Source organism: Trichechus manatus, unplaced genomic scaffold (genome assembly GCF_000243295.1).
Source record: "Trichechus manatus latirostris isolate Lorelei unplaced genomic scaffold, TriManLat1.0 scaffold00265, whole genome shotgun sequence".
Classification (NCBI taxonomy): domain Eukaryota; kingdom Metazoa; phylum Chordata; class Mammalia; order Sirenia; family Trichechidae; genus Trichechus; species Trichechus manatus.
Genome location: NW_004444201.1, coordinates 101,986 through 122,481, shown reverse-complemented (window position 1 = coordinate 122,481; position 20,496 = coordinate 101,986). Strand labels below are relative to the sequence as shown.

Sequence of the window (20,496 nt, the reverse complement as noted above, 5' to 3'; positions counted from 1 at the left end):
TAAAACCCACTCTAATTGACCAAATAAAGAATGTGTGAACATACTTTGCTAAACCAGTGTTATTAGAGAGAAGTCTTATGTGAAACTGGTATACAGATATATTCCCAGAACCTAGTATAGACAGGGCTTGGCACATGGTAAACACTGCTTCAAATCAAGTCCAAAATGTGCATAAAAATATAAAATGTCATCAGTACCATTACAATTCTTTGTCTACTCCTCCACTCCCAAACCCTACTTTAAGACAATGTAGGAAAATTAAAAGCAAAGAGAAATTTACTATGCATTTCACACTGAAAAATGAGTTATATTCAATTTAAAATTTCACGTGCATAATAGCCTGTATTTTTCAAACACAATCCGTAAAAGAAAACATACAAGATGCTTACCATTATGCCACTGACAGATTGTACTGCCAAAAACCCAGTTCCCTGTGGAGTGATCGGACCTTAAAGAAAATAAAAAAACAAAACAAAAAGAATGAACTACAAATTTTAGATTCAGTTTTATAAATACACTCCAAACAAAAGTATTATGAATCAGGAATTCATGAAATGAATAAACCAAAACTACAATGATAAAGCCTACAACATTTAAATTAACCTAACAAGCAAGTTATTCTAATAACATTTTACCCCAAAACGCTGCTCCACAATGCATGTGCTGTGGGGTGTATTTCAGAAGCCTCTGCCTTCCATTGTGGTCTTCGATATAATAGAGTGGGATGGTCTGAAACCGCCTCCACCCTACAGAAAAAATTATTGGGTCTCGGGACTTCAGGATTTTCTTATACCAACGATGTTTCTTCAGACGCATCTGAGCAGAGGAGAGATTCCATTCAATACTGGTGGAAGGTAAGTCAAAAAAACTTCATCTACCAAACATCCAGCAAAGTACCTACCTGTACATATCCAACATTGCCCTCACTGTTGCCCAAACCACCCAGAATAATCGGGTGATGCGGGTCAAAGTTAAGCACAAATTCACAGGGGACATTTTCTATCTCAATCCGGACATACATCCCAGGTCGAAAACCCTCATATTGAACTCTGGTCTCATCATCTTGATCTTCAAATTCTCCGCGGTTAAGCTATATAGGAGATGGGGGAGAAAAATCCACCATGCTGTTATCTTTAATAAATGGAAGATTAACACACACACACACACACACACACACACACACACACACGAATCAATTAATTTCTAAATGAGGGAAGCACAAACACAATTATTCAGGTTTTATACTAATCAAAAATAATATTCATTTTATTTTTACAGTTTGTTCAGAATATGTCACAGCTGTTTTCTTCTTTGTTGCTTCAAGGTAATAGCAAAGAGTACTTAGTGCTGGTCGGCAAACGCTCTCAATTTTCTCAGCCCATACTTTCTAACTCTCTTAACAATCATTTCACACTTTTTCTTCTGTCCCCCAATGCCAACACCTCTTTCCTCATCTGCACTCTCAGATGATGACTGTTTCCTAATTCACTGAAAAACTGAACAATCAAATGTAACTTCTACAACCAACTCCTCTACCAGGATTTGCACCCACTGCCAGCCTTTTACTATAGTTCTACACCCCCCAATATGATAGCCACATGTGGCTATTTAAATAGAAATTAATTAAAATGAAATAAAATTGAAAAATTGAGTTCCTCAGTCACACTAGCCACATTTCAAGTGGTCAATATCCACATGTGGCTAGGGTCTACATTAGAAATGTGAAAACTTTTAGTAACTTTGACAAGCATTTTCATGGAATGGTGGATGTGTCAATGTAGATTCAAGGGGGAATGGGAGGAGACAAGTGGAGGCTGGGACCCTAGAAAAATTGGATAGCACAGATAGAGATTTCCATTATCACCAAGTTCTATTGGACAGCACTGTTATAGACTACTTACCCACGCCCCTGTTTAATGCCCAACCTCACTTGCACACTAGATACGATCCACTCTTGCTGGACTTTATTCTGACAAATCTTCCCTCTGTTATTTCTCTCATCTTAAAACCTTCTTTTGACTCCACTTCCTCCACCAACTACCACTCCAGAAAAGTTTTCCATAGTCCCAGTCTCCACTTCCTCTCCTCCCATTCCCTCTTAAATCAACATAGACACATCCTTTACTTCATGAATATGCTTGTGAAAGTCACCAAAGGCCTTCATATTTCTAATCCAATGGTCAATTCTGTCATCATCTCAATGAACATATCAGCAGTATTTGAAACAATTTATCACTCCTCTCTACAATGGCTTCCAGCATACCTGTTTCCTTAGATTCCTCCTATCTTGCTGAGCACTGCTCAATCTCCACTGCTGGTTCCTCCTCTTTGCCCAACCTCTTAAGCTGGAGCGCCCAGTGCTCAGTCCCGGGGCTCTCCTCTTCTGTATCTGTGCTCATCCCTTAGGTGATTTCATCTAATCTCATGGCGTTAAATAACAGCATTTATATGCTAGGGACTCTACATTTTAAATTTCTGGTCCAGCCTGCTCTCCAGAACTCCCAACTGCCTATTTAACAGTCTCTTTGTCTAAAAGACAGCTCAAACGTAACATATCCAAACTTCATTTTACTGGACAAACCTACACCTCCTAAAGGCTTTCCTATCTTACTCAGGACAAGCTAATCCTTCCGGTAACTTCCTGTCAGTCATCCTTATTTCCTCTGTCTCACACTCCACTTTCAATCCACCAGGAATTCCTATTTATCCACCTTTATAATAAAGTATATTCAAAATTTGATGATTTTTCTCACCTCCATTGCTACTTTCCCAGTTTGAATCACCTTAATCTCTTACTGAACATTACCAGAGCAAACCTTTCAAAGGTAAGTCAGATCATTTTTCTCTTCTGCTCAAAGCCCTCCAATGGCCCCGATTTCACTCAGAGTAGAGAAATCCAAAGTCCTTTACAATGACCTATAGGTTCTATGGCCTGAAGCAAAGACTTCAGAACTAGATTTACATCTACATTTACAAAATAGATACTGGTATTTTTCTGGTGAACTTCTGACTGAGTGACAGAAGAGTGCATGAATAAACACACTCACATGCAACTTGACCTAGCAGTGCAAATAAGAGGCACAGAATGGGGTCAGGGAGCAGAGAACCAAAAAGTTAGGGATTCAAATACTATCACAGCTTTTAAATGAGGCTGACAGAAACCTGGTTTCTTACCAGGGCTTGTTTATGCATTTCTTCTTTAAGTTCATCAAAATATGAGCTTTCTCCTCCATCATACTCTGCATCAAACATCTCCTTCAGTTTTCTCTTCTTATCCATACGTTTTTTCTTGGCACTTTCCTCTGGTTTGGGCTCGTTTTCTTCCTTAACTTCTTCTACATCTTCAATCTTCATTCCAGAAGAGAAAATTTTGTAAAAGTTTGTGGATATCTTTTCTTTAAATATTAAAGCAGATAAAAAATGTTCCACTTGAATTGCAAAAATATTAGTTATAATCATCATGAAAAACAAAACACAGTCTTTGTCTCCAAATAACATGGTATTGCTACAGGAGACATTTAAACATCTGAATTACAATTAAAATTAATTTGGCTGAGATAGTCAAGCATGAATAAAAATAACAACAAGTTTCCCCAACCGAGGTGCTCCCAGCCACTATTCTAAAGAAATATCAGGGAGAATAGGAAATTACTTTGTTTAAACGGCACTGAAATTTAAGTGGAGAATGATGACGAAAGGGATAGTGGAAAGGAAAACAATGATCCAGAGGCTAAAGCTTCCAAAAAATAAAGAATAATCAGAAATTTGGTAAATGACTATGACAAGAGGTAGTAGGTGTTATCCAAAAGATCAAGAACAACAAATAATCTTTCATCTATCCCCATGCCCCACATGTAGGAAGAAATCCATCCAGTCTGTGATCTAGACACATGAGATTTGCCTTTCTCAAGATGGGTCTCTCTCAGAACCAGGTGTTAATGGCCACACCCTGGCAAAGTCATAGTGGAGTCCTGGTGGCTCAGTGGTTAAGAGCTCGGCTGCTAACCAAAACATCGGCAGTTCGAACTCACCAGCCGCTCTTTGGAAGCCCTATGGGGAAGTTCTACTCTGTCCTGTAGGGTCGCTATGAGTCAGAATTGACTTGACAGCAATGGGTTTCGTTTGGCAAAGTCATACCTGAATATCTGGACCTGAATTTTCCATATGCACGTCCCCTGTTTCAAGGTCTTCAAAGTCACCATATAGCTCCTCTGGGAAAAGAACATCCAAATGATGAGTCTGAGTGAGACCTGAGTGGGGCACTTCATCACCATCATAGCACCACACTGTGTATTCCTCCTTCCAAACCTCATTTTTTGACTTTCCACTACTACACATAGCAAAATAATCCTATGCTTACATATGATTTTTTCTCTTTTAAATGGTCAATATGTCGTAATTTGTCCAGGTTAAACGGACACAATCCACATTTCCATACTTTACTTCAAAGTCCCACTTAGCCAAGAGCTAATTTTCCAGTGTTTCTCACCACACACCTATTAGAATGGCTAAAATGGTAGGGACAACACCAAATGCTGGTGAGGATGTGGAGAAACTAGATTACTCATACAGCGCTGGTAAATATGTAAAAATGACACAGCTACTCGTCAGTTTCCTATAAAAATAAATATGCAATTACCATTTGACTCACCAAGTGAATTCTTGGATATTTATGCCACAGGAATGAAAGTTTATATTTACACAAAAACCTGTACATGAATGTTCAGTACAGCTTTATTCATAAAAGCCCAACGATGGAAACAACCCAGATATCCTTCAATGGTGGTACATTCCATACCATGGAATACTACTCAGAAGCAAAAAAGAACAAGCACTGTTACACACAAAAACTTGGACAGACTGCCACAGAGTAACGCTGAGTGAGAAAGAAAGCCAATCATAAAGTCACACACACTGTGTGCTTCCTTTTATATAGTATCTTGAAATGACAAAATTGTATAAATGGAGAACAGATTAGTGTTTGATGGGTAAGGAATGAGGGGAAAGTGTAGAAGTGAGTGTGTTTTTAAAAGAACAACATGAGGGATCCTTGTGGTGATGGAATTGTTCTGTATCTTAACTGCTGGTAGATATACAAATTCACACGTGATAAAATAGCACAGAACTTACACACAAACACACACAGTACAAATAAAATTAGGAAATCTGATAAGATCAGCAGATTGTATCAATGTCAATATCCAAATTGTGATCTTATACTATAGTTTTATAAGATGTTACCACTGGGGCGAACTGGGTACAGGGTACACAGGCTTTCTCTATATTAGTTCTTATAATTACTTGTGAATCTACAGTAATCTCAAAACAAAGTTTAATTTAAAAAAAAGGGCAAAGCAAGATGGCAGCATAAACAACTGTATGCTCTTGCTTCCCCACAACAAAACCAGATGAAAAAAGAGAAATTGGTGGGATCAACAGTCTCAGAACTCTGGAAACCAGTCAAAGGGTTACACCGTCTAAGCAAAGAGTGAATCAAGAGAAAAACCAAACTCATTACCATTGAGTTGATTCGGACTCAGGGACCTACAGGACAGAGTAGAACTGTCCCATTAGATTTCCAAGGCTGTACATCTTTTAATGGAAGCAGACTGCCACGACTTTCTCCCACAAAGCAGCTGGTGGGTTTGAACCACTGACCTTTCAGTTAGCAGCCAAGCACTTAACCACTGCACCAGTTCCTAATCAACCACCCATCCGCATCCCACCCCCTCTCTGGCTTGGCATGGCCATCTTGGGGTATTTGCGGTGGCTGGCACTCCTAAATAATGAGCTTGGTGTTAAAGCAGCAAGAGCAGGAACTCTCAGGCAGGAGGCGTGGTTTAAAGCAGCAGCAGTGAGCACAATCAGACAAGAAATTCCTGCGTTAAAACAGTGACAGTCAGCACTCTCAGAAAGCGAGCCTGGTGTTGAGGCAGTGACAGTTGGCACCTCCAGACAGGACGCCTGGTCTTAAAGTGGCAACAGCAGGCATAATCAGAGAGGGAGCCTGGTGATAAAGCAAACAAACACAGCCTTCAATAGTTAAAAAAAAAAAAAAAAAGACAGCAAATCCTAGGGAAGGGGAGAAATTTGATTTCCAGAGTTACCACATTATAAAAATCAAACATTAGTTTCAATAAAAAAAATCACAATGCATACAACAACAGAGGAAAGGACAGCCTATGCAAAGAACAAAGTTAAGTGACAGGAACTACTCCTGAAGCAGGACAGATAATGGACTTTAGTCGAAGACGTGAGAGTTCCTGGTTGTGCAAATGGTTAGTGTTCAGCTGCTAACTGAAAAGTTGGAGGTTCTAGCCCATCCAGGGATGCCTCAAAAGAAAGGCCCAACAAATCCACTTCCAAAAAATCATCCACTGAAAACCCTATTGAGCACAATTCTGCTGACACACATGCAGCTGCCATGAGTTGGAGTCAATTTAAAACAACAGTATTAAATATGCTCAAAAAACTAAAGGAAAACACAAAGAACTAAAGAAATCAAGAAAACAATGTGTGTACAAAATGAACATATTAACAGAAACAGAAATTATAAAACCGAACAAATTCTGGAGCTGAATAGCATAATAACTGAAATTAAAAATTCATCAATTCAGCATATTTGAGCAGGCAGAAGAAAGACTCAGCAAACTTGTAGGACAATTGAAATGATACAGTCTGAAGAACAGAAAGAAAACAGAATGAAGAAAAATGAACAGAGCATAGGAGAACCATAGAATACAATTAAAAGGATCAATATATGCATTATGGGAGTCTCAGAAGGAGAGGAGAAAGAGAAAGGGGAAGAAACAATATTTGAAGAAAAAACGGCTGAAATCTTCCAAATCTGAATAAGACATGCATTTGCACGTACAAGAAGCTCAACAAACTCCAAGTGGATAAACCCAAGGAGATCCATGCCAAGACACATTATAATCATATTTCAAAATCCAAAGACAGAGAATCTTGAAAGCAGCAAGAAAAAAGCAAACCATCACATACAAGGGGGCTTCAATAAGATTAAATGTGACTTCTCCTCAGAAACAATGGAGGCCAGAAGGCAATGGAATGACATATTCAAAGAGTTGAAGAAAAAAACTGTCATCCAAGAATCCTATACCTGAGAAAACTGTCTTTCAAAATCTAGGATGAAATTGAAGACGTTCCCAGATAAACGAAAGCTGAGGGAGTTTATTACCACGAGACCTGCCCTACAAGAAATGCTAAATGATGTACTTCAAGTTGAAAAGTCAGGACAGTAACTCAAAGACATATGATGAGAAAAAGACCTGTAGTAAAGTTAACTTCATGGGTAAATATAAAGGTCAGTTTTATGGTATTTTAACGTTGTAACTCTACTTGTTATGCCTTACAGATTTAAAAGACAAATGCATAAAAATAAATTATAAATCTACATCATCGAGTACACAATGTATAAAGATGTAATTTGTGACAATGTAAGTGGGGAAAGAGCAGTATATGAACAGAATTTTGGTATGTTACTGACATTAGAAAGAGGTCCATTAGGTGAAGGGAAGGACAGCACACAGCACCAGAGAAGTCAGCACAACCGGACTAAAACAAAGCTAATAAGTTTCCTGAATACAATCAAACACTTCGAGAGGCAGAGTAGCGGGGTGGGTGTCTGGGGACCATGCTTTCAGGGGACATCTAGGTCAACTGGCATAACAAAGCTTATTAAGAAAATGTTCTGCATCCTACTTTGGTGAGTGGTGTCTGGAGTCTTAAAAGCTTGCAAGCGGCCACCTAAGATGCATCAGTTGGTCCCCAACTGGTCCCAACCACCTGGAATAATGGAGAATGAAGAATACCAAAGACACAGGAAAGTATTAGCTCAAGAGACAGAAAGGGGCACATAAACCAGAGACTTCATCAGCCTGAGACCAGAAGAACTAGATGGTGCCCGGCTACCACCAATGACCACTCTGACAGGGAACACAACAGAGAGTCCCTGATGGAGCAGGAGAAAGGTGGGGTGCAGAACTCAAATTCTAGTGAAAAGACCAGACTTAATGGTCTGAAACTAGAGGAACCCCGGAAAGTATGGCCCCCGGATTCTCTATCAGCCCAGAACTAAAACAATTCCCGAGGCCAACTCTTCAGACGAAGATTAGACTGGACTGTGGGACATAAAATGATACTTGGGAAGAGTGCACTTCTTAGCTCAAGTAGATACATGAGACTAGATGGGCAGCTTCTGTCCAGAGGTGAGACAGAAAGGCAGAGAGGGTTAGGAGCTGGTTGAATGGACATGGGAAATCAGGGGTGGAAAGGAGGAGTGTGCTGTCACAGTATAGGGAGAGCAATTAGGTTTACATAACAATGTATGTATAAATTTTTGTATACGAGACTAACTTGAAATGTAAACTTTCACTTAAACTACAATAAACAAAAAAAAAGGAGGAGGTCCCTGAGTGACATAAACGGTTTACGCTTAACTACTAACCTAAAGGTTGGTGACTCAAACCCACCTAGCAGCACCACAGAAGAAAGGCCTGGTAATCTGCTTCCAGGGTTCTTCTAGTCTCAGTCAGACCATTAAGTCTGGTATTTTCACTAGAATTGGAGTTCTGCACCCCACCTTTCTCCTGCTCCATCAGGGACTCTCTGCTTCCATAAAGATCAGAGCCAAGAAACCCTATGGAGCAGTTCTTCTCTGTAACACATGGGGTCAAGATGAGTCAGAATCAACTCAAAGACAATGGATTTGGTTTTTTTGGTTTAATGAAGTTATGTTAGCATTTAAACCAGGTTTTTATAAATTAGGACGTTAAATGTAATCCCCACAGTAACCAGAAAGAAAATACTAAAAAAATACACACAAAAGGAAATGAGAATAAAAATGGTCCACTACAAAAAAATCAACTTAAAACTGGCAAATATTAGAGGAAATATGAGGAAAAAAAAAAAAGATTAAGACACACAGAAAACAAATAGCAAAAGTACTTTCTAATCAATAATTGTTTTAAATGTAAATGGAATAAACTCCTCTATCAAAAGGAAGAGACTGGCAGAATGGATAAGAAAACATGCTCCAACTATATGTTATCTACAAGATACCCACTTTAGACCAAAAGACACTGGCAGTTTGAACGTGAAAAGATGGAAAAAAATATTATATGCAAATAGTAGCCAAAAAGGAGCAGGGTGGCTATATTAATATCAGACAAAACAGACTTTAAGTTAAAACTGTCATTAGAGACCAAGCAGGACATTTTATAATGATAAATTCATTATTAAATTCAATTCATCAAGAAGATATAACAAATACAGTGAAACCTGTGAGAGCCAGAACTTGACAGAGCTGCCGTGTTCTTCCGAGTCTTACAAGTTTTCCACCTTTGACAGGGTGTAGTCTTACTACTCTTCTATCGCTCTCTATTAGTGGAAAATATTTGAATTTTCCTTCTCTGACAGATTTCTGCCTTATTAAAACCTGCAGAAGCCGGGACCTGTGTAGTTTTATACACACACACAGAGACAACCCCCGCCAAAACACACATATGTAAAAAACTACAGAATCCCAAAGGATATGAAGCAAACACTGACAGAACTGAAAGGAGAAACAGTTCTACAGTAATAGCTGGAGACTTCAATATACCACTTTCAATAGAAGATTTAGACAGAAGATCAGTAAGAAACAGAGAACTTGAACAACACTATAAACTATCTAGTCCTAAAAAATATACATAGAACACTACACCCAACAACAGCAGAACATGTATTTTTCTCCAGTGCACGTGGATCATTCTCCAGGATAGGCCATTATCTTAAGGTCACAAAAGTCTCAGTAAATTTAAAAAGAGTGAAGTTACACAAAGTATCTCCTCCAACCACAGAGGGATGAAACTAGAAATCAGTCACAGAAGCAAAACTGAAAATTTCACAAATATGTGGAAATTAAACATAATATAAAACAACTAATGCATCAAAGAAGAAATTACAAGGAAAATCTGGCTGTTAACCAAGACGTTGTAGGCAGTTTGAATCCACCAGCTGCTCCTTGGAAACCCTATGGGGCAGTTCTACTCTGTACTACAGGGTCGCTATGAATCAGAATTGACTCGATGGCAATGGGTTTGTTTGTTTGTTTTGTTTTTTTAGAGAAGAATGAAAATGAAAACACATAATAACAAATCCTATGGGATGCAGTGAAGGCAGTGCTCAGAGGGAAATTTACAGCTGTAAATGCCTAAAGAAAAAGAAAGATCTCAAATCAATAACCTACTTTTAAAATGCCTAGGAATAAATCTAACCAGGGATGTGAAGCACTTATATAATGAAAACTATAAAACACTGCTGTAAGAGATTAAAGAAGACTTAAATAAATGGAGAGATGTTCCACATTCATGAATTGGAAAACTTAACATTGTTAAGATGTCAACACTACTCAAAGTGACCTACAGATTCAATGCAATCCCAGTCAAAATTCTGAAAGCCTTCTTTACAGAAATAGTAAAACCAACATTCAACTTTATATGGAATGGCAAGGGGCCCCAAATAGCTAGAACAATGTTGAAAAAGAAGAACAAAGTAGGGGAACTCACACTTCCAGATTTTAAAACATACTATGCAGCTACAGTAATCAAAACAGCCTGGTACTGGAATAACATATTACACACATAGCTCAATGGAACAGAACTGAGAGTCCAGAAATAAACCCACACATCTACAGTCAACTGATTTTTGAAAAGCTAGTAAATCCCTTCAATGGGGAAAGAAGAGTCTCTTCAATAAATGGTGCTGGGAAAATTGGATTTTCACATGCAGAAAAATGAAACAGGATCCATGCTTCATACCACACACAAAAACAAATTTAAAATGGATTAAGGAACTGCAGTGCGATGGATCACTTTTATATGGCCTTTCTTGCCATGGTCTTGTAACTCTCAGCAAATGCCTGAGTGGGACTATGTAAATAAGGTGCTTGTAGCCCGCCAAGGGGATCAGATAACTTGCTAATAATGCAGATAAGGTGCATGGCACACTTGTTGGGGTGGGATTATGTAAAAAAGGTGTATGGAACCCTCACAAGGGGATTGGGCAGTTTTGCCATCATACTAGGCTTAAAATGAGGCATCCCATAGGAGGAAAAGGGAGACTTTACTACCACCAAGAAAGAAGAGCTAGAAGTGGAGCACATCCTTTGGACCTGGGATCCCAGCGCTGAGAACCTCCTAGACCCAGGAGACAGAGACAGCTGTAACACTTGAGATGGTGTGAGACAGACAGAGAAAGTGGCAGAGAAGCAACAACAACAGAACCAGGAGACCAGGCCATTTTTATAGGACCTAAACGTGCAAACTAAAACCATAAAATTCTTAAAAGAACAAACGGGCAACGCTGTCGGGCCTAGCTTTCAACAATGGATTATCTAATATAATAACAAAAGCAAAAGACAAAATAAATGAGTTTGTTGTTAGGTGCCGTTGAGTTAGTTCCAACTCACAGTGACCCCATGTACAACAGAATGAAACACTACCCGGTCCTGCGCCATACTCACAAATCTGTTATATTTGAGCTTATGGTTGCAGCCACTGTGAAAATCTATCTCATCGAAGGTCTTCCTCTTTTAGGCTGACCCTCTACCAAGCATGACGTCCTTCTGCAAGGACTGGTCTCTCCTGATAACATGTCCAAAGTAAGTAAGAAGTCTCACCATCCTTGCTTCCAAGGAACATGCAAGAAAGACTTGTTCATTCTTCTGGCAGTCCACAGCATATTCAATATTCTTTGCCAAAACCATATTCAAAGGCATTAATTCTTTAGTCTTCCTTATTCATTGTCCAGCTTTTGTATGCATGAGGTGATTGAAAATATCATGGCTTGGGTCAGGCGCACCTCAGAGCTCAAAGTGATATCTTTGCCTTTTAACACTTTAAAGAGGTCTTTTGCAGCAGATTTGCCCAATGCAATCTGCTGTTTGATTTCCTGAGTGCTGCTTCCATGGGCATTGGTTGTGGATCCAAGTATAATGAAACCCTTGACAACCTCAATCTTTTTTTTCCCATTTATCATGATGTTGCTCATTGGTACAGTTGTAAGGATTTTTGCTTTATGTTGAGGTGTTATTCATACTGGAGGCTGTGGCCTTTGATCTTCATCAGCGCTTCAAGTCCTCTTCACTTTCTGCAAGTAAGGTTGTATCATCTGCATATCACAGGCTCTTAATAATTCTTCCACCAGTCCTAATGCCACATTCTCCTTCACATAGCCCAGCTTCTCAGATTATTTGATCAGCATAGAGATTGAATAAGTATGGTGAAAGGATACAACCCTGATGCGTACCTTTCTTGATTTTAAACCACGTAGTATCCCTTGCTCTGTTCAAACAACTGTGCCTTGGTCTATGTACAGCTTCCACATGAGGAAAATTAAGCATTCTGGAAATCCTATTCTTCACAATGTTATCCATAATTTGTTATGATCAACACAGTCAAATGCCTTTGCATAGTCAATAAAACACAGGTAAACGTCTTTATGGTATTCTCTGCTTTTAGTCAAGGTCTATCCGACATCTGAAATTATATCCCTTGTTCCACGTCCTCTTCAGAATCCAGCTTGAATTTCTGGCAGTTCTGTCGATGTACTGCTGCCACTGCTTTTGAATGAACTTCAGCAAAATTTTACTTGTGTGTGACATTAACAATATTCTTCGATAATTTCCGCATTCTGTTGGATCACATTTCTTTGGAATGGGCAGAAATATAGATGTCTTCCAGTGGGTTGGCCAAGTAGCTGCCTTCCAAATTTCTTGGCATAGATGAATTAGCACCTCCAGTACTGCATCTGTTTGCTGAGACATCTCAATTGGTATCCCAAAATAAATAGGACCTTATAAAAATTAAAAACTTGTGTTCATCAAAAGACTTTACCAAAAGAGTGAGAAGACAAGCTACTGACTGGGAGAATATCTTTGGAAACCATATATCTGATAAGAATCTAATAACCAAAATATATAAAACTTTAACAACAACAAAAAAAGACAAATAACCTAACCACAAAATGGGCAAAGGACTTGAATAGACATTTCACCAAAGGGGACATTCGAATGGCCACCAAACACATGAAAAGATGCTCAGCATCATTAGCCATCTGAGAGACACAAATCAAAACCACGATGAGATACCATTTCACTTCCACTAGAATTTCAAAAAAAAAAACAAAAAAAAAAAACCAGAAAAATAACAAATTGCTGGTGGTACACCCTTTATGGAAAATAGGGTGGCAGTTCTTCAAAAAAATAAAAATAGAACTACCATGCTGTTGTTATTGTTAGGCACCGTCGAGTCAGTTCCGACTCACAGCAACCCTATGTACAACAGAATGAAATACTGCCTGGTTCGGAGCCATCCTCACAATTATTGTTATGCTTGAGCCCATTTGTGCAGCCACTGTGTCAATCCATCTCGTTGAGGGTCTTCCTCTTTTTCACTGACCCTCTACTGTACCAAGTAGGACTCCCATATGACGCAGTAATTCCACTTCTAGATATATACCCAAAAAGCTTGAAAGCCCAGACTTAAAAAGAGACTTGTACACCAATGTTCATTGCAGCACTATTCATAATAGTCAAAAACTGGAAACAACCTACATGACCATCAACAAATGAACGGATAAACAAAATGCGGTACATACATAAAATGGAATAGTACACAGATAGTAGGTGAAATGAAGTCCCGATACATGCTACAGTATGGATGAAGCTTGAAGACATTATGCAGAGAGAAATAAGCCAATCATAAAAGGACATATATTATATGACCTCACTTATATAAAAAGACAAGAAAAGGCAAACGTATAGAGACCAAAGTTTATTAGTGGTTACCAGGGGCAGGAGAGAGGAGGAAGAGAGGGGTTAACAGTGATGGAAAAATAGCACTGATTAAGGGTAGAGTTACACAGCAGATTATTTTAATTGCTGTCAATAAGTTGTACACCTGTAAAAAGCCGAACTGGCAAAAGTTAAGTGATAGATATATTTATAATAATGACACCCCCCCCGCCCAAAAAAAAAGTTGCTGCTGAGGCTGCTTATGTACAACCAAACACTTCACTGGATTTGCTTCCTTGGTTTGGAGGTTTAGGGTCACGGTTTCATGGGATGTCCCAGTTAATTGGCCTAATAATGTGTTTAGTGCTTCTGTTCTACCTCCTAGTTTGTTGCATAATACCTGGGGTCTTAAAAGCTTGGAAGATGCCATCCAAAGCATAAAAATAGGTCTCTAATCACCTGGAGCAACGGAGGAAGGAGAGTCAAGAATAGCAGGAGGATAGGAAATGTGTGGCTAATTGCCTCCATTAACAGCTGCCTCCTATGCCATGATACAAGAACTGGCTGGTGACTAGCTACCATTACTGAACATTTTGTTCAAATATTCCATAGACGAATCCTGATCAAAAGGGGGAAAATGAAGAAAAGAATTTAAAATTTCATGGACTCTAGATTTTCTGGAGCCTTGGAGGGTGGATGAACACCTGAAACTATTGCCCTGAGATAATCTTTAAACCTTAATCCAAATATATTCCCTGAATTCATCTTAAAACAGAATAATAATTTAGTTTAACTAGTAAGAAAAAGGTCTGCCTTAAGCATTATGCTCTTTTAAGATCTATCTATATGGGATCAAACTGACACCAGCAACCTGAAAGATTAAATAGGAAACCTTAGGGGGCAGTGAATTTATGTTACTGAGGGAGGAACAACTCAGAAAAGGAGAGTGAGAATGGTTGCACAACTCGAAAAATGTAATCAATGTCACTACATTATACATGTAGAAACTATTGGATTGGTTTAAGTTGTGCTGTGTATGTTCTCAACAACAAAATAAATTTTAGAAAATAAAGAAAAGATTTAAATAAAGTTAAAATGAAAGGAAAAAAAAAACAACTTTACACTTTGGGGAACGAGAAAAAAGAAGCTACCAGAAGAAAGGTAATAATAGAGATTAGAGATAAATGAAATAAAGAAGAAAAAGAGAATAGGGAGAATCAATAAAATTGAAAGTTGGTTCTTTGGGGGAAAAAAAAAATCAATGAAATTAACGAATATTTAGCTAGACAAGGAAAAAAGAGGATAAAAATAACTAAATTTAGAAAACAAAGAGTATGCATTACTACCAACCCTATAGAAATAGGATTTCAAAAGATTATCACGAAATTTTGAATGTCAACAAATTAGATAACCTAGATGAAAACGGCAAATTCCTAGAAACACATAAACTGCCTAAACTGACTCAAGAGAAAACAGAAAATCTCATCAGACCCAAAACAAGTGAAGATATTAAATAAAAAATCTCCCAAGAAAGGAAAATCTAGGATCAGATGGCTTCACTGGTGAATTCTACCAAACCCTTAAAGGAGAATTAACACCAATCTTGATCAGATGCTTCTGTAAAATAGAAGATGAGGGAATACTTGTTAAGTCATTCTATGAGACCAGCATTACCCTTATACCAAAGCCAGATAAAGTTACCACAAGAAAACTAGGGACCAATATCTATTACGAATATAAATGTAAAGATCCTCAACAAAACACTAGCAAACCAAATCCAAAAGCATATTACAAAGATTATCACTGAAGTGGGATCTATCCCAGAAAGCAGGGTGGTTCTACATAAAGAAAAGCAATCAGTGTAACACATCACATTAACAGAACAAAGAAGAAGAACCACAAGATCACCTCAACTGAAACAGAGAAAGCATTTGACAAAATTCAACAGGTTTTCATGATAAAAACACTCAGCAAACTACAAGACATTCCTCAACATGGTAAGGGCACTTAGGAGAAACCCACAGATAACATCACACTCAATGGTGAAAGAATGAAAGGTTTCCCCGTTAAGGTCAGAATCAAAACAAGGATGTCTGCTTTCACCACAGGTATTTAACACTGTACCGGAAGTTCTAGTCAGAGAAATTAGACAAGAAAAAGAAATAAAAGGCATCCAAACTGGAAAGAAAAAAGTAAAATTATCTCTATTTGAAGACAACATGGTCCAATACATATGAAACCCCAAAAAATCTGCCAGAAAGCTACTAGAGCTAATAAGTGAATTCAGTAAAGTTGCAGGGTATAAGGTCAACACACAAAAATCAGCTGTGTTTCTATACACCATCAAGGAGCCAGCCATCCGAAATCAAGAAAACAATCCCATTTTACAATACTATCTAAATGAATAAAATACTGAGGAATAAATATAGCCAGGAAGGTGAAAGATTTGTACTTGAAAACTATAAAGCATTGCTGAAAGAAATTAAAGATCTAATTAAATGGAAAGACATCCTGTATTCATGGATTGGACATCTTAATATTGTTCAGATGTCAATACTATCAAACATGATCTACAGATTAAACAAAATATGTTACAGCCTTTCTTTGCAGAAATGGAGAAGCTAATCTTCAAATTCATAAATTCATATGGAATTGCAAGGGCCCCAAATAGCCAAAGCAATCTTGAAAAAAAAAAGAACGAAGTAGGAGGATTCAAACTTCCTGATTTTAAAACATATTATAAAGCTGCATTAATCTAAACAGTCTGGTACTGGTATAAGGACAGACATAACAGACCAAGGGAATAGAACTGGAAATTCAGAAGTAAAACCATACATCTATGGCTAACTGATTTTCAACAAGTGTGCCAAGCTCATCCAATGGGGAAAGAACAGTTTCTTCAATAAATCGTACTGGGGCAACAGGATCTCCAGGTGCAAAAGAATGAAGTTGGACTCATACCTCAAAACGTATACAAAAATTAACTGAAAATGAATCAATGACCTAAATAAACCCTAAAACCATAAGACTCTTAGAACAAAACATAGGGGTAATGTTTCAAGATCTAATTTTACAAATGGTATGACACTAAGACCTCGAGCAACAAAAGACAAAATAGATAAATAGAACTTAATCAACATTAAAAACTTTTGTACCTCAAACGATATTACTAAAAAAGAGAAAAGAAAACCCAACAGAACAGGAGAAAATATTTGGGAAACATGTATCTGATAAGAACTTCATAGCCAGAATATATAAAAAACTTCTTCAACTCAACAGCAAAAAGACAAATGACCCAATTAAAAAATGGGCAAAGGACCTGAACAGACATTTCACCAAAGATATACAAATGGCCAAGAAGCACATGAAAAGATGCTCAACACTATTAGCGACTGTTGTTGATGTTGTTGTTGTTAGATGCCATCGAGTCACTTCCAACTTCAGAGTGACCCTTTCTACAACAGAACGAAACACTGCCCAGTCCTGCGCCATCCTCACAACCATTGCTGTCTAAGCCCATTGTTGCAGCCACTGTCAATCCACTTCATTTAGGGTCTTCCTCTTTTTCGCTGACTTATCAAGCATGTCCTTCTCCAGGGAATGGACCCTCCTGATAACATGTCCAAAGTAACTAAGATGAAGTCTTGCCATCCTCGCTTCCAAGGAGCACTCTGGCTGTACTTCTTCCAAGACAGACTTGTTCATTCTTCTAGGATTCTGTGGTATATTCAATATTCTTTGCCAACACCGTAATTCAAAGGCATCAATTTTTCTTTGGTCTTCCTTATTCACTGCCCAGCTTCCACATGCATATGAAGTGACTGAAAATATCATGGCTTGGGTCAGGCATACATTAGTCCTCAAAGTGACATCTTTGCTTTTCAACACTTCAAAGAGGTCTTTTGCAGCTGATCTGCCCAATGTAATACGTCATTAGATTTCTTGACTGCTGCTTCCCTAGGGGTTGATTGTGGCTCCAGTGAAATCCTTGACAACTTTAATATTTTCTGCATTTATTAGGATTAGCGATTAGGGAGATGCAAATCAAAACCATGATGAGGTATCACTTCACACCCATTAAACAAACAAACAAAAAAAAACCCAAAAAGTCGATTATGACTCATGGAAGCCACGTGTGTGTCAGATTAGAACTGTACAACACAGTCACACCCACTAGGATGGCAATTATCAGAAAAAAGGGAAATAACAAGTGTTGGCAAGGATGTGGAGACATTGGAACTCATCCATTTTTGGTGGGATTATAAAATGGTGCAGCCACTATAGAAAAGAGTTTCGGAGGTCCTCAGAAATGTAAACGTATTACCAAATGACCCAGCAATTCCACTCCTAGATAAATACTGAAAAGACTTGAAAGCTGGGGCTCAAAGAGATACTTGCCACCAATGTTCATTGCAGAACTATTTACAATAGCCAAAATGTGGGAACAACCCAAATGTCTATCAACAGATGACTGGACAAACAAAATGTGATATATATAATGGAATATTATGCGGCCATAAAGAAATAAAATTCTGATACATGCTACGATACGGATGAACCTTGAAAGCAGTATGCTAAGTGAAATATGACTCAAAAGGACAAATACTGTATGATCTCACATGAAATATGTATGTACCAGGGGACGGTGATAGAGGGAAATGGGGGAGCTACTGCTTAAGGGGTACTGGGTGTTGGAATAGGGTAATAAAAAAAACTTTGGAGATGAATAGTGGTGACACTTCCATAGGATGGTGAATGTGATTAATGTCACTGAACTGTACACTTAAAGACTGGTTCAAAGGGCAGGTTTTTTGATACATATTTTACCACACTTGGTCATTAGCGTTTAATGTGTCACATCTATTCTTGAGATGGTCTGTAAATTCAAGTGGGATATACTCAAGGTTGTACATTGGCTCTCATAGGCTTTTTAAATTTTCTTCAGCTTCAACTTGAACTTACATATGAGCAACTGATGGTCTGTTACACAACTGGCCCCCGGCCTTGTTCTGACTGATGATACTCAGCTTCTCCATTGTCTCAACACATACAGTCCATCTGATTCCTGTATGTTCCATCCAGTGAGGTCCTCAAGTAGAGCCGCTGTTTATGTTGTTGAAAAAAGGTATTTGCAATGAATAAGTCACTGGTATTGTAAAATTCTACCATGTAATCTCCTGCATTGTTTCTATCACCACGGCTGTATTTTCCAACTACTGAACCTTCTTGTTTCCAACTTTTGCATTCCAATCACTACTTATTACCAACGCATACTGACTGCATGTTTGATCAATTTTAGACTGCAGAAGTTGGTAAAAATCTTCAATTTCTTCATCTTTGGCATTAGTGGTTAGTGTGTAAACTTGAATAACCTGGTCTTCCTCATAGGCATATGGATATTATACTATCAGTGACAACGTGACAGGGAGATTTTGAGATGTTTTTTTGACAATGAATGCAGTGCCATTCCTCTTCCATTTGTCATTCCTGGCTTAGTAGACCGTATGATTGTCCAATTTGAAATGGCCAATACCAGACCATTTCTGCTCAATAATGCCTACGATATTGATCTTCATGTGTTCAATTTCATTTTTGACTTCCAATTTTCCTAGATTCATACTTTGTACAGCTGTTTGCGGCTGTTTCTTCTCATTTTGAGTAATGCCACATCATATGAAGGTCCTGAAAGCTTTACTCCATCCACGTCATTAAGGTTGACTATACCTTGAGGTGGCAGCTCTTCCCCAGTCGTATTTTGAGTAGCTTACAACCTGAGGCGCTCATCTTGCAGTACTATATCAGACAATGTTCCGCTACTATTCATGAGGTTTTCACTGGCCAAATTTTTCAGACATAGACTGCCAGGTCCTTCTTCCTAGTCTTAGTCTGGAACCTCCACTGAAACCTTATCACCATGGGTAACCCTGCTGGTATTTCAAATACTGGTGACACACTGAACACAAATGACTGTAGATCAAATGAGCTGTGGAACGACGTCATACATGAACAAAGCAAAAAGTCATTATAAAGACAGGAAAGAGAGAAAAGACCAAAATGGATGTCAGAAGAGATTCTGAAACTTACTCTTGAACACTGAGTAGCTAAAGTGAAAGGAAGAAATGAAATAAAAGAGCTGAACAGAAGATTTCAAAGAGCAGCTCGAGAAGACAAAGTGTCATCATAAAATGTGCAAAGACCTGGAGTTAGAAAACCAAAAAGGAAGAACATGTTTGACAATCCTCAAGCTGAAAGTACTAAAGAAAAATTCAAGCCTTGATTTGCAATATTGAAGGATTCTATGGGGAAAACATTGAATGACGCAGGAAGCATCAAAAGAAGATGGAAGGAATACACAGAGTCACTGTACCAAAAAGATGTGGTCGATAGTCAACCATTTCAGGAGGTAGCATACGATCAAGAAACAACAGTTCTGAAGGAAGAAGTCCAAGCTGCACTGAAGCCACTGGCAAAATCAAGGCTCTAGGAATTGACGGAATACCAACTGAGACGTCTCAAAAAATGGATGCAACACTAGAAGCACTCATTCGTCTATGCCAAGAAATTTGGAAGACAGCTACCTGGCCAACTGTCTAGACGATATCCCTATTTGTGTTCATTCCAAAAAAATGTGAACAGAATGTGGAAATTATCAAACAATATCATTAATACCACATACAAGTAAAATTTTGCTGAAGACCATT

At 38.3% G+C, this 20,496-nt stretch overlaps 1 protein-coding gene across 1 annotated transcript in view; it reads right to left on the bottom strand.

The window, feature by feature from the left end:
• The window catches only part of BMS1 (BMS1 ribosome biogenesis factor), an 81,910-nt gene that overhangs the window by 30,456 nt on the left and 30,958 nt on the right, over positions 1 to 20,496 (bottom strand). Inside the window, exons 14-18 of the mRNA XM_023724844.1 lie at positions 4,138 to 4,211; positions 3,175 to 3,348; positions 902 to 1,090; positions 636 to 816; positions 390 to 448 (exon numbers count right to left, since the gene is read on the bottom strand). Coding sequence (XP_023580612.1) covers positions 390 to 448; positions 636 to 816; positions 902 to 1,090; positions 3,175 to 3,348; positions 4,138 to 4,211 — 677 coding nt within the window. The remainder of the gene's footprint in view (positions 1 to 389; positions 449 to 635; positions 817 to 901; positions 1,091 to 3,174; positions 3,349 to 4,137; positions 4,212 to 20,496) is intronic.